The sequence below is a fragment of the Xyrauchen texanus genome, chromosome 16, assembly GCF_025860055.1.
Source record: "Xyrauchen texanus isolate HMW12.3.18 chromosome 16, RBS_HiC_50CHRs, whole genome shotgun sequence".
NCBI lineage: Eukaryota > Metazoa > Chordata > Actinopteri > Cypriniformes > Catostomidae > Xyrauchen > Xyrauchen texanus.
In genome coordinates, this window is record NC_068291.1 from 13,793,784 (window position 1) to 13,809,321 (window position 15,538).

Here is a 15,538-nt window from a genome sequence, read left to right on the forward strand (position 1 = left end):
TGCAAAGGCAGCAAAGTGTTAGCAAAGTTCCCAGTAGCTCAAGAAGCAACATTACTTTTCAAATGATTAGAAATGGGGATCAATAATAAAGTAACTACAAAGCAATGACAGAATGTGTGCCAGAAAAACACAATGTAATGCTGCAGCATCTATTCTAATGTAAGACTGACATTACCTGCATTTAAAACATCCCAAGCTTAAAATAAGTATAATAACTCAGTGGCAGGTAGTTTTATGATAAAGCATGTGGAAGGTGGTTTTATGGATATGAAGGCTATTGTGCACAAGAGATGAGAGGAGGCAGCACGAGAAATAGCTTTTATAACTTTCTGAACAAGTGACACTTATTGATCTTCTTACCTGACCATGCCCTGCCTTCATGTGGAGACAGAGAGGAATGCAGTGCAGAGACAGACACGGAAGTAAGGGAAATTGGAAAAGACAGACATGAGGGTAGCATGTCACTTAAAGCCCAAGTGTTCCATCAATTACACTCTATGGTTATCTATTATATTAACTGTTGTCTTGTGGTAGTTCATAATTTTACAATATCAAAAAGTGACAGACGATTAGAGCTGCATAAATTAAAACAATTTTAAAAGACAATTTAGTGTTTAGTAAGGTATTCCAGTTGTAGTAGTACACTACGTTGTAGAGTATACAAATCTTCACATTACAGCACTGACTGGATTACTGCAATTAAAAATGCTATTTATTTGCAAGCTATTTAAAAACTCATCCAACTTTTATATGAGGTGTTAACACAAATAAAGGAAAATGAGCAATTTATCGATTTGAAATAACATTCCAGTTATGCATAGTACAACAGAGAATTCTTGGGAATATTTTCTAATACTGTATTTAATGAAATCTATTTTCAGCTTCTTTGACATGAGCCAAGCCATGTAAAAGTAAATAAGAGTAAGAATAAAAGTAAAGTAAGAAGAAAAGAGAAAAATCTTAGCTCCATCTGAGAGCTTTTAAAACTGTCACTTATCAGCACAATTTCAGTGTGATAATGCTTTCATACAGCAGTTCTATGAACATGAAGTTAATATAATAAGTAACTTTTAGGCACATATGGCCAGTTATTTTTTCTATTTTTGCTCCACCAATGAAAATATTTTGAAACAAAGCCAAAGCAGGATCAACCGTTATGTGTCACCAAGCAACATACAGACTGACAGCCTGTCTGGAATGCCACAAATGCAGAAAAGAGGAGTGATACAGTGAAGCATCCCAATGCTTTTATACTAAATATCAGCACTCTTGGAATGCCATGTGTCCAATCAGATTATAGCACCGGAACTAACAGTTGTATAATAAATATTATAGAATTGTACACAGTGTTGCTGTGAATATTGACGCTACATTGGGCGACATTCCAAACTTACCTTTCATCTACTGATGGCTCTTTCTGTTGTAAGTGGGGTTTGACCCCAGTCATGGGTCGCATGTTTGTAGATAAGGCCTTGATTACATAAATTATCTCATTCTCTCGGGTTACATCACTGTCGTACCCTACATGGAGCAACAAAGAGAGAAAAAGAGAAAGGGGAAAGAATAAGTGGTAAGATAACTCACACAGGTATAGCATGACATGAGGAACGACAGTTACATCACTGTTGTACCCTATGGTGACAGAATTTTCCATTTTGGGTCAACTATTCTTTAAAAGATTCAAGATATTGTGATATGACAGATGGCCCTTTATAAAAATAGATTACAGTGGATGATAGTAGTAATTGTTCTCATAAGCTGAATCATAACTGTACTATCTTTCTTACCTCCATCATCCTCACTCTCGATGTCTGACTCCTCGCTGTCACACTGTCTGGCCTCTCGACAGCCCTCACTCTCATGACTCCAGATCATCAAACAGGTGTCAGAGCCACCGACAGATGCCAGCAGAGAGTCGTCATGTGACCAGCGCACATTAGTCACATGGGTACTGTGGGCCATGTACCGTTTGAACTTTGCATACTTTCCCTATTAAGATAATGTTAACATTAAATGGAAAACTAACTTTACTAAATGAGATTCATACCAGAATTTATCTTAGTAACATCTTGTTCACTGTACTGGAAGTAGGATTCTTATGAAAACATTTTCAGGTCACATTTTCACCCCGAAAATTAAAAGACAAAATTATAAATTATAAATGATAAAAAAAAAGTGTGGGGCTGGGTGTGCTTGTAGTGGGGCAGCTGTATAATAACTTAAATGTCCCCTGTACACATATAAAACATAATTTGCTGTTTTAATGTTTGCAGACATGCAATTTTTTAAAGACAACAAAAGATTCACCAAATTTGAGTAAAAAGCTATTCTAAGTTTGAAAATATATAAACAAATAGGCTCATGACAAATGTTTCAATAAGTCAATACACACTAACATTCTGGTTTTACCCACAAACTTTAAGCCAGGTTGCCATGCTGTTCTTTAGAGCGAGAACCACCAATCGCGACCACGAGGAGGTTACCCCATGTGACTCTACCCTCCCTAGCAATGGGCCAATTTGGTTGCTTAGGAGACCTGGCTGGATTCACTCAGCACACCCAAGATTTGAATTTGCTACCCCTCATGGGGTCCTTTAATGTGTTTTTTAAATCATTATTATGTCTGTCGGTGTGTATACGCATTGCTTTTTGAACGCACTCTGTGTGCGCATCTTATTAGAGAATGCTGTTGCTAATATCAAACTCAATTCTCCATTATTGAGCACATGTGTGCCTCTCCCTTGTGATTGATGCGCTGCACATTAAGTATTTGATTGATAAATAGTGTTCATAAATAGGCCGTTGTTTGTTATCTTCTCTGTAAACTGTTTAGTGCATCTCTTGCATTTCGTTTGCAAGAGAAGCAGGAGGATCAACTCTGCAGATTTGTTCTCTGTCCCGGAGCGTTTCACATTTGCTTTTTATTCCTGCGCCTGTACTCAACAATACTAATATTAATCTGTATATATTATTAGGTTGAAGTGCGTTGATGTGGTGAACTTAGTGTTTGGCAGGCCTATTGACACTTTGTGTTAAGAAAAAGACAGAAAGTTGAATAGGGTTATAACAGCACAGGAGTAAGTAAACAATGACCGATGTTTCATTTTTGGGTGAACTATCCCAAATTTGTAGTTATTTATTTACTTTCAGTCCTTTAGCAGCTGTTTATTGGAAACCCCATCACCCCCATTTTAAACCCTATTTTAATTAATGCCAGGTTAATATAAAACAAAGTGTAATTTTACTCAATTTCTTTTTTTTATTAAATGTTAGCTTATTTTACACTTCTGAATAACTCCTTTCTGGGTGGGGGGGTGGTGCCTTTCCAGCAGGCTGAGCCTGAAGGTTTTTCCCTGCCTCTCTAGAGCTGGGGATAGTAACAAGGGGAGGGTAGAAAAAAAAGAGGAGAGAGATATTGCTCGCTGGTTCCCAGACATGCCATTGCCTGGTCCTCGACCACTCCTCCACCCTCTGGTGGACAATAGCCGCTCCTCCCCGGGTGGACAGCAGCGAGTCCACCGACCCCTGGCGGATGGAATGCCCCTCTGCGTTCTGGTGGCCGTTAGCGAGCCCCTCCGCCCCTGGAAGCGGCTCCACTTCTCCAGGTGGCCGGCAGTGAGCCCCTCCTCCCTTCGCAGATGGCGGCCATTCCTCCGCGTCCAGGCGGCCAGCAGCGACTCCTCCGTCCCCGGGTATGACAGTGCATCCCTCCTCCTTCCCGGGTTTCGGCATCAATGTAACAGTAACAGATGGGCAAGGAGGAGGCGGGAACCAATGTAACAGGGTTAAAATAGAAAAGGAGGATGCGGGAACCAGCTGAATAGTCGAAATAATATTTAATGAAACAAAAAATCACAAACACAAATGCGCACACATGGCAGCTGCATGTGACTCTCTCTCTTCCGAACTGCCACACCCGACTGCCTTTATCCCTCTCCTCGGCTGATTAGCCTGATTGGGGGCCAGGCATGTGTAGTCACGTCTCGGCCCCGCCCTCCTCCTCATCACAGTTTCATTTAACAAACCAAATAGCTTTCAACTGTGTTTGATATAATGGCAAGTACTTTTCTAGTATCAAATGAGCAATTTAGCATGATTACTCAAGGATAAGATGTTGGTGTGATGGCTGCTGGAAATGGGGCCTGTCTAGATTTTATAAAAAATTACTTTTTTCAAATAGTGATGGTGCTGTTTTTTACATCAGTATTGTCCTGACTATACTTTGTGATCAGTTGAATGCCATTTTGGAGAATTAAAGTACCAATTTCCTTCCAAAACAGTCAAATCTGTACATTTTTCCAAACCTTTGGGCGCCAGTGTACATTTTATCAAATGGTTAAGTATATAGTAGTTAAAAACACTAATATAAAGTTGGCCCCATTATTTCTTTCTTTTTATTCTGGGGTAAAAATATGACCCAGACATGTTCTTAACAGGTTTTTGTGAGATTCACTTGATCAAATGAGATAATATTATCTAACCTTGACTGGATACTTGAAGAGCTTGACATATCCAAGGTCATCCCCAGTAGCTAGCAACTTCTTATCATTGCTGAGACATGCAGCCATTACTTCAGTAACTTCACTGACCACAGGCCAGATCCCCTCACAGTAACTTCCCAGCACACATGTCCATGTGCTCCAGTCAATCTTCTCCACCTGAGGGAAATTACAGTGTGAATTCTAATTAATTTAAAATGTATGAGACCTGTATGTCTCCAGACTCCAGAGTGAGAAATGTGCAGGTAGAATCACTCTGGACCCCACACACTGCCCACTCACTCTTTGGACTGTTGCTCTCTGGCCGCTGCTACAGAGCACTGAGTGTCAGGACATCCAGGCACAAGAACAGCTTTTACCCTCAGGCCATTTTCCTCATGAACAATTAAACTGCCTCAGGACTCCCCCATAGTTCAATAATGTAAATACATATCTCATGTACATATGTAAATTCACATATTTAATTAAATAACTGTCATACCCCTACCTTTACATTACCACTTGCACATGTACATACACCATTCAATGTCCTATTATTTGTATGTCCATTTATACTCTTACCATGTTTTATATTCTGTGTCTCACTGTAATGTTCTGTGTGCACTTGTTTCTCCTATCACCCAAATAAATTCCTCGTGTATGTGATTGTAATTACATTTTTAACTTTTTTTTTTTTTTTTTATTCAAATACTATCCAGTTTGGTGACACCAAATATAACTACTCTCAGATCATGTTGTAAATTTCAGATTTCTTATTATCAAACTGTATCTAAGCTGCCCTGGCAGAGATGTACTCACTGTCACTTCTCATTTCCATTATTACAAAATTGAAATTTGGAAACAATGTTTTTTTTTTTTTTTTTGTGGAAAAACTCAATTGTTCTCTAAAATAGTGTAATGGTAATGACAGAAGTATTAGGGACAGTGATTTTTGTTAAAAAGAAAGTGAAAATTGTACACATCAATACAAATTTAATTGAAAGTATGAATTTTCAAGTTCTTAGGAGAAAGTGCAAATTACTCCTCTCTTGTTCTAGGAATATAGGGACAAAAGCCAAATTCGCTCCTAAAGAAACAGTGCAATTTGCTAATAGCAGAACATCAGACATGCTGATGGCCTTCCAGCTACTAATAAATCTTATGTTATTAAGGTGTGTTCACCGTCTGTCCCAACCTACTGGTGACCTTAAGCACGGCCTAAGTCCCTGCCTCCAAATATAGTCAAGCTAATGAAAAGTGGGCCATGTTCTTGCCCTTAAGTTTGCCCTTCCCTCTCCCAGGGTACCACTGTGAAATGCGTAGGATCCATACCTCGGTGGTAGGAATGCTTTGCTTCTTTCCACGAGGGGCCTCGAAAAATAGCTGCTCCTTCGCTGAGGTGTTGACCTGCAAAAGCTTCCCTAACAAAACAAAACAAAACAAAACAAAAAGTCTTCAGTGTCAAACATCAGTATTTGAGATGCATTGATAATCTCTTAAATTATTAATCCTAACCAGATGCGATCTCAGGTTAGCGAAATATTACATTTGCAAAAAATAAGTGAAAGAACACAGTTTTGGTCTCAGTAGTGTTGCGCATGCACACAACTGTTGTTACAGCTATGTCCAACAGGGGTGCGGTTATGAAATTTGGAAGATATAGACTGAGTTTAAAATAAACAACCTCTTGTTGCCGATTTTACATGAGATTAATAAGCCCATCAGAACTTATATTTAATGTACAGTTATGAAGAGTTGGATTGTGGACCAATGAGATTTTATTGTGGGAGGTGCTATTCAACATGATGCTGCAGATATAAAAACCAAGTTTTCAACAAAATGTCAATTGTCGCTTTATCAAGTAATTCCTGGTTAGGTCATGATGTAACGTTTATTCTTAAATGTAGAATGTCCACATGTAACAACGTGATTGTTCATACAAACTTGAGTATTGGGTCTACTATGTCACATGAATCATTATTTGGTAGTAATTTCACTTCTGCAGGGGGTATTCACACTGACAAGGCCGTAGGAGGCGTTCCTACTGCTAGCTGTCCTAATGCAATTGGTGGGCTGCAAAACTGTCCATAGCTTGTTAAAAATAAGATGTCATTCCATTTGGACAACAAATCAGTTTTATTGCCACTGAAATTGACCATTCTGGAAGGGAAAGCATTTGTAAATAAATTGCAGCAATGTGTTATGCATCATATAATGAACAAGACAAACGATTATCAATACATGAATTAAAATTGGAATCCATTGACTTAGCTAGTGTCACTGTTTATTTGCAAGTTTAAACTCTGAAGGTGTTTTCAGAGATTTCCTGTTTCAGTGGCTTGCCCAAAATTAAAGGATTATTCTGTAACTCAAAACAAAGATGGGTCAATTGTTTGGTATCCTTTTATTTTAAAGCATATCATTTTATGGTATCATTTTAATTTTACAGTTAGTTTTAAATGTTTTTTAATGATATACATTATGATATCAGCCTAAGGAATTTCTGCAAAAAATTACAAAAAACTTAAGTCAAAAAGTTTCCTTTTTTCTAATATTTCTGATTTAATAATATACAGACATGGGGACTTGTGACTTGGTGACTTGGACTCGAGTCGACTCGAGTCGCTATTTTTATGACTTGTGACTTGACTTGACAAAAAATAAAATACTTGAGACTTGACTCGGACTTGGAAGTTAAAGACCCGGGACTTGACTTGACTTGAGACACGAAGACTTGAATGACTTCAGTGTTAATCACATCATGTTTTCAGTTTGAATATAAAATATGTACATTATTTTAAAAAATAAAGTTGATCCAGCTGGAGCGCAGGCTGAGAATAGTTTTGTCATGACTGGATCACGACACTATAGGCTATCATCAGCCATGCCCTCTCGTACCTTACGCACACCACGCCCACTTAGATCAGATAACACATCAACATGTCAGCCGGAGGGTAACGTTACCGAGGGTCATCGCTTCGGCTTCAAAAATTATTATCAAGATGGCAAAAGGCGAACAACGCTTTGCAAGACATGCAACGTTAAGATCGCGGACAGCCAGACGACAACCTCCAATTTCGATCCGCCATTTGAAGAGCCATTCTGCCCAGTAAGTGCTTGTCAATTTGTTAATTTTATCTGGTTAGTTGGTAGTTAGCTAATGTAATAATAGCAGGGTTCCCACGGGTCCTTGAAATCCTTGAAAGTTTGTGAATCTGAAAAATAAAATTCAAGGCCCTGGAAAGTTCTTGAAAATAAACATACATAGATACAGGTCCTTGAAAGTGCTTGAATTTATTTTGTGCAAGAAGTTTTCTGGAAAAAAAAATCTGTCCATTAATTTTTTATTTCGCCAACACTTCGTGGCTTATGCTGCATACTAGCCTGCTTGATTTACGTTAGTTACGCCGCATTTACGTTAAGTGTTTCCCGCTGAGGTACTTTGTTTTGTACGTTGCCATGACGTTCACGCGCGCTGGTACCTCAAGGTGCAATACCTTGTAAAAGAGGTAATGACTAATGGATATACTCTGAGTGTGTGTGTGAGTGAGTGAGTGAGTGAGTGTGGGTGTGGGAGTGTGAGAGCGCGAGAGTGAGTGTGTGTGTGTGAGCGCGAGAGTGAGTGAGTGTGGGTGTGGGAGAGAGAGTGTGTGTGAGAGTGAGTGTGGGTGTGGGAGTGTGGGAGAGAGAGTGTGTGTGAGAGAGAGAGAGAGAGTGTGTGTGAGAGAGAGAGTGTGTGAGAGAGAGAGTGTGTGTGTGAGAGTGAGTGTGTGTGAGAGAGAGAGGAGAAATGTAACAAAGTTTAATGTATGTAACTGTGTTTGAGAGAGAGAGAGAGGGAGGTGTTCAGAGAGGAGTCTGTTGGATGTTAAGCTGTTATTTGTTTTATGGACTCAATGTTGAAAATTTAAAACATTTCAAACACTGTTGGCAGAAGTGAAAAATAAATAATTTTATGAAGTTACAATTTTGTTTGATTCCATGATGTATTTTACTGAACATGAGTATTGTAATTTACTGACAGTTACTTATATCTTGTCTTTTCACTTTATTATGATCAGATTCTGCAGGTAAAATTACAATAATAAGGTGACTTGACTTGGACTTGACTTGACATAGCCTGTGACTTGACTTGGACTTGACTTGACATAGCCTGTGACTTGACTTGACTTGACTTGCCCAAGAAAAAAATACTTGGGACTTACTTGAGACTTGAAGGTTAAGACTTGAGACTTACTTGAGACTTGCACATTTGTGACTTGGTCCCATCTCTGATAGTATATATCTTAGTGTTTTTTGGTAGCACTTTTTTTGTGTTCAGACAACAAAGCAATCAAACATTATAGCATTACAAATATAATTTATTCTTGTGTACAAAAACATCTACAAGTAACCAAAAGCCTCTCCAAACAAACAAAACATAATAATTGTACATACAAACTAATTACAGATGCAAATACAACAATGAATAAAGGTGTGCTCTCTCTCTCCAAAGCATGCAGGCATGAGTAACAAGATCTCATTCAGTTCCATTCTGTGTCATTTGAGTCATCACTGAGTCTGTGTCATGCACATGGCACCATCTCCTGGTGGCCATATGTAATTAGAGTAAAGAATCCTCTCTGCCCATATTTGGATGACTTCCACCTCTAGTTGCAGCGATCTGAATCCTAATATGATTGGTTTAGAGTTCCATGATGCTGGACAATGTACTACATAATTTTCCTGATCCAGGAAAAGCTGACAGATGGCACATTATGTGCTGTGTGCACATTGTGCTTTGTGTGGATTATTTCATGATCTATGCATCTTATTGCATTGTGTGTGGACTAATTTTATTGGGAATACCCTCCTCTAAGTAATGGTACTGTATGTGATATTTTATGTTCTGTTTATTTTGTTTTGAAGATATAACTGAAAATGTGGCTTATAAGCAACACCTGTTTATATTACTTGCTATATTTTGTCTGTGAGTAAAACAATAAACTGGTTGTACTGTATTCTGCTCTTTGAGAGCTTTCCAACACCATATGACACATGGCTAATTCCTGTAGCTTTGTTGCTGTTAAATGCTGACAGTGTGAACAGCACTTGAATTATCTGATCTACAGCCTTTGTGTCTTGCATCTGTCTCACCTCTCTTGTCCCAGTCCAGATGGGTGATATAATTCATGGAGCCTTTACAAACACCGACTCTCTTGCTGTTCATCACGTTGTATATATCCACAAAGCTGTCGCCTGATGCCACGGCCAAATACTTGCCTGTTACTGCAAAGAAGTGTTTCTTAATTAAATTCTGAGCACTTACTATGACCCAGATAGCACATTCTCATTAATATGGTAATACATTTGTGCAAATACTCTTTAATTACATTAGCATATGTGAAGGTACAGAAATAGTTAATACTATCTTACTAAACAGATGTCGTGCTGTTATTCTGGGTACCCTAGTCAATCTCATTGTATCAAGCTTGTGTGTTAACTTACTAGGAGAGAAGCGGATTTCTGATATGATGTCTTTGCGATGATGAAACGACACCAGGTCCTCCAGAGTCTCTGCATTAACAATGAGAAAGCTGCCATCGTTGAGTCCCACCGCCAGAGCTTTCCCATCTGGAGAGAAGCAGCAACATCGCCCTCCTACAAAAATTTAATTTACATTTATGCATTTGGCAGACACTTTTATCCAAAGTGACTTAAAGTGCATTCAAGGTATACATTGTATCAGTTTTGTGTTCCCTTGGAATCGAACTCATGATCTTGGCATTGCTAGTCATAGATATACATACGTAAATGCTTTATTTGGCTGGCTCGAATACATGAACCGCAGCGCCATCTTGGAACGGTCAAAAAGGAGAGCTGTTTGAACAGTGCCGGTCCTACCCCATTTAGCACCCTAGGCAAGGCGTTATCAGAATGCACAAGGCGCATTTTGTTTGACACAGATTGGACACATAATGTCCTATGTCGCCTAAAAAATAAATTCATGATTTGAATAAACATATTACAGATGCTTATGGAGTTAGATTCCTTTATGTTTATGACCCATCTATCCCATTACATTTATGATCACTAGTACCACAGCTAATATATTTTAAGCTTCCAGCAATGCTCACATTATTAATAATAATAATAATAATTGATCTATTGTCACACATTATACATACATTTCTGCATATATACAGTGAAATAATTTTTTTCACATATCCCAGCTAAGCTGGGGTCAGAGTGCAGGGTCAGCCATGATACAGCGCCCCTGGAGCACATAGGGTCAAGGGCCTTGCTCAAGGGCCCAACAGTGGTGTCTTGAACCCCTGACCTTCTGGTCAGCAACACAGAGCCTTAACCGCTGATCCACCACTGCCCTAATTATATTAACATTATTTATAAGAGCTTTTACAAATATTCAGTTTAATTTGGAATTTTATATCATCTAAAATGTTGCCCAATGTTTATGAAAATCAGATAATGTGAAAGTTGGCGGGAAAAGACTCCAGGCTGTTGCAGACAGTATACTTTCATGTGTTGACAAACGGCTCCTGATGGACGAGCCAACTATCGCTGTCCATTGGAACAGCTGCTAATAAGGTAAATAGAATATGTATATCTATGCTGCTAGCACCATGCTCTTCCAGTTGAGCTACAGTAACAGTTATACAGTAGCTAACCAAAAAAATGAAATTTCCATCATCATACTGCTTATAACCACACATGGAACCATACCATAAAATAACTAGGAAGTACCGGTAAGATGAAGTTAACCTATTACACAATCCTCTTTTAATTGTGAAGTAACTTACCATTGTTTATTACAATATGTTAAGACCCAATAAATTCTTAGGATCATCAAAGACATTTCATTTAAGTTGATGGTATATCTTAAGGATTTGTTCTATTATGGCCATCTGATTAAACTGCTGGTCTGCAGAGTATCTTAGTTTGATAAGTTAAGTGATACTTGAGTGCTCGAAAACATTTTGGTGCAACTGTATGTTTGGTAATGACCTTAGTGATCTCATTATACACCGACAGTTATATTCTAGTGTAAAGACAGTGTAAACTTTTGCCTACCTTTCTTGAGTTTGCGTACAGCAAGCATGCAGTGGCTGGGTGAGAGGTCCCATATGCGCAGAGTCTTATCGTCACTCACAGTGGCACACAACGGTAGATGAGGGTGAGTGGCAAGACCCCACACCTCGCCCTCCATGTGACCCTAAATAAATCCCACCCCATAAAAACTATTAATGTAAGGCTACTAACAAACTCCTTGTTAAAAAGACCAGCTTAACCAGCATGCCATTCCAACAGTGTATATATAATACATAACAGTTTAATCAAGGTTAAATGTTTTCTTGCAGTGTGGTCGGCAAAGTGAGTGCTCTTTACTTGCTAAATTTTACATGCTTGCTGTATTTTTGTTTTATTTCTCCATGCTAATAATCGCTTGACAAATTAACAAGATTAAATAATGCCCATGAGGAATGCTTGACAATGGAGGGTTTGCAACAAATTATATGTTACATTTAGTAAGTACAATTACTTGAGTTAAACAATAACAAGCACCAACCAGTAATTAATCATGATGCCTGAGTCAAACAGATGCATATTTAATCAGCATCCAAAAACCAGTGGTTCCCTGTCAAGCTGAGCTACAAATAAAAATGAAATACCTTTAAACCATGGAAGTTGGAGTGCAGAAGAAATGGAAATCTACTATTTTTGCCCAGTCTGCATTTACTGCCATATACATTTTGTTACATAACTATAGTGTCTGGAGCATTTCATTTCCCTTTGAAATGGAACTGGAGCAATTTTACTTCCAGTGAAGCAAAATCTCAGCTATGCAGAACACAACATTTTAAGCAGCCTAATGTTGAGAAGTAGATACAGAGACAGACACCTGACTGGCTCATCATTCTCAGGGTCATTTACTTCCAGGTGTTGCAAAAGGAAATGGGAAATATAAAATGAAAAAAAAAGTTAAATTGAAGTCAATATGATAGTACTGAAAAGGATATTGTATTGAAAGAGTATGAACGTATTCATACTCACATATCCTATTCTACTGTTCCTTCAGTTATGGGGCAATCACAGACAGACACATTCTTGTAATTATATGTCTATGTAAACATGTTAGATAGACATTTAGCACTACTTTTTTGTGATTTTAATTGCTATTAACTGTAAGAATGTGGTTTTGAAAACTGAAAAAATGACCAGCTCACTGTCAGAGCACAAAATAGCAGCAGGTGTATACAGATTAATATAGCTAAATAATAAGAAAATATACAGCCTTCATGCGGTTCCATAAGGTATGTGCAGGTATTAATCAGATAATGTATGCACATTATAGATTACGAATGAGAGTTTAATTTACTGGGGCAAAGGCAACAGGAATCTATTACGCTGCTTAATTTCCTGCAATACTGAGTTCAAAGTGTGTATTCAGTATATGTTTATTACTTTGAAAGGGAAACACTGCATTAACTAAACCTTTAAAAATGTGAATGCCCAAACTGATATTGACATTTATGTTAAATGAAGTGAAGCTTAGAGTACAGTATATTATTTTGAATACATTATAAATTAAAATCTTTATTACTCAATAGTGTAACAAGGCAATGTGTAATGTGACAAGGTATGTGATTAAAACACAAGGGACATAAACGATAACTCAAATAATGTGGCTTGTTGATTAGAGGTTTTTGTTTTCCTAGCAACTGAGTTTTACATGGCGGAAAATAAAACAGACATAAAAAATTCAATATACTACATTGAAGGTGGGACTTAAATCATATTTATGGACCAGAATATGATATGGAGATATGGAGGTGGCCTCTTTTGACTTGGGACAGTAAATGACCATCATGCAACCACCTAGAACATCCTAACATCCACCTAGCAATGCCCTAGCAAATGCATAGCAACACCCTTGAAACCACTAGGGATGTAATAAAATACCGACAGTGCTGGGTGGATTACTTGTGAATTGTAATCAGGTACTGATTACAAATCAATCAAAAACGTAATCTCATAGATTACATTTTGGGGTAATCTACTCTGATTACTTTTTTATTACTTTCAACCTAATTCTATTTTATTTTATGTCACATGCATTTGAGTAGGATAATCATTTTAACATAAAAGTAGAAAGAGGAAGAAAATGTATCCCTTTCTGTATAACTAACAAAAAGAGCTCCTTGTGACATTTTTAAAAAGTGCATTAAATATTACATGAATGTAATAAACATTAAATCTAACAGTGCATGGCCAGAGTTTATAATTAAAAACACTGAGACATCAAGTTAATTTTAAGTGCATAAAACAACAGCAGCATTGCGAACGTTACATGGGAAATCAACATAAAGCAATCGTAAAATGAACGAAAATTAATAACCATGAAATCAACAGCAACGATGATGTCTAGGACAAAGCTTTCATCTAAAAACACTGAAATATTTTTAACTCTTACTGCTTACTGATAGTCCATCACCTATCCCAAAGCTGAGGTGCAAGATATTATCTTCTGAACAATTCTGTCAGGTTTTATGTCAAGTTTCATTCAGTGGACTCCACTGCATCATCAGCAACAGTAGAGTGATGAGCTGTGTTCCATGTTGCTGCAAATTTTGCAGTTGAACTATTAACCTGCAGGCAGGACCCTTAGAGATGGCATCTACAAGATCCTTTGAAGCAATTAAGCTTAATGTGTGAGATGCACACCACCGGTGAGACAGTAAGATATAATAAATCATTTTTAAAACCATTTCTATTTAATTTTAAGTGCATAAAAGAACAGAAACATTACATGAACAAACAATAATAAACCTGAAAACAACAGCAATGACACTGCTTAGTCAAAGCTAACAGCTCAAAACTCTGACACACTTACTTTAAAACCTCACTACTTAGTAATAGTCCATCATCTATTCCTTAGCTGAGGTGCATATCTTACTGTTGTAATGTAAAAGTAGCACAAGCTCAAAATTTTCATCTGTGAGACTATTGCAGTTCGGGTTAAGAATATGATGATATTGATATAACATTTATGAATAAATTATTAACAATTGACTGCCAATGCCTTGTTAATATGTAATTATGTAATCTATAGAAAAATAAATGAAGTCCAATTACAAGTATTTTAAAATGTAATTTAATCCAATTAAAAGTACTTGATTTTTGTAATATGATTATGTAATCAAGATTACTGATTACATGCACATTATTTCATCAATTGTTTTTGAGTCATCAATGTATTAAAATTTGCCAACATTTAAATTAGAAGTCTAATTTGTGTGCTTTCCATTTGTAATAGCATTGGGAGACCATAAGGGGGTAATATGTCATTTAATGAAGCAGGTCACAAGGCACAGGTATCACCGGTATTTTAGAGCTCCTTGGGTATCTCAACACAGATGACGGACTGATGCAGCGCAGCAGATGGCAGTCCAAAGAGGTTTTTTTTAATGTACTTCTTCAAGAATTAAAGTGACAATAACAAGTTTGCAGGTTAGTGTATGAAACTGGTGAAACTGCGAAATCTGAGAAATAGCAAAGTTTATTATGCAATTTCTCTGTATGTAGATTTGAATAGGTCTTTCATTCCTGTTGTCAAACCTCAAAATTACATATCTGTAACTGAAATACATTGTGTAGGTTCTATGAAAGATACATGTAAACAATATATCATCCATTGATGGCTACAGTCTTTGTCCTTTGGTAATGATTTGGTTCAAATTTAATGAAAAACTATGCCATTTGCGCTATGTGGCACTGCAGAATTTTGATGCTGAGTATTGGCATGGGTGTGTACCTTCGCAGAAAATAATTGTTTTGAATTTTAGAATGCACCATGTCATCTGCATACGGTGAGCCCCTTTAATTAACCCTGCCACTCAAGCTTTACCAAAATTTTGTTCTGAAAAAGATGAAGAATATTGTGCAATCAGCAGCCCTATCTATAGCTGAAAAAATCCTGATTTACTATATAGATAATAATCAGGAAAATATTCTTAATATCGATGCTTGAAAAAAGCATTGATCCCAAGCCTAGAAACAAC

General features: G+C 37.4%; 1 protein-coding gene across 4 annotated transcripts in view; it reads right to left on the bottom strand.

The window, feature by feature from the left end:
• Positions 1 to 15,538, bottom strand: part of LOC127657359 (echinoderm microtubule-associated protein-like 5) — a 167,683-nt gene that overhangs the window by 33,629 nt on the left and 118,516 nt on the right. For 2 of the 4 annotated variants that reach the window (XM_052146106.1, XM_052146107.1), the window contains exons 21-28: positions 11,550 to 11,691; positions 9,966 to 10,118; positions 9,615 to 9,746; positions 5,811 to 5,899; positions 4,482 to 4,658; positions 1,788 to 1,989; positions 1,395 to 1,521; positions 361 to 375 (exon numbers count right to left, since the gene is read on the bottom strand). In XM_052146106.1, coding sequence (XP_052002066.1) covers positions 361 to 375; positions 1,395 to 1,521; positions 1,788 to 1,989; positions 4,482 to 4,658; positions 5,811 to 5,899; positions 9,615 to 9,746; positions 9,966 to 10,118; positions 11,550 to 11,691 — 1,037 coding nt within the window. The remainder of the gene's footprint in view (positions 1 to 360; positions 376 to 1,394; positions 1,522 to 1,787; positions 1,990 to 4,481; positions 4,659 to 5,810; positions 5,900 to 9,614; positions 9,747 to 9,965; positions 10,119 to 11,549; positions 11,692 to 15,538) is intronic. The other 2 variants (XM_052146108.1, XM_052146105.1) reach the window with 1 other exon arrangement.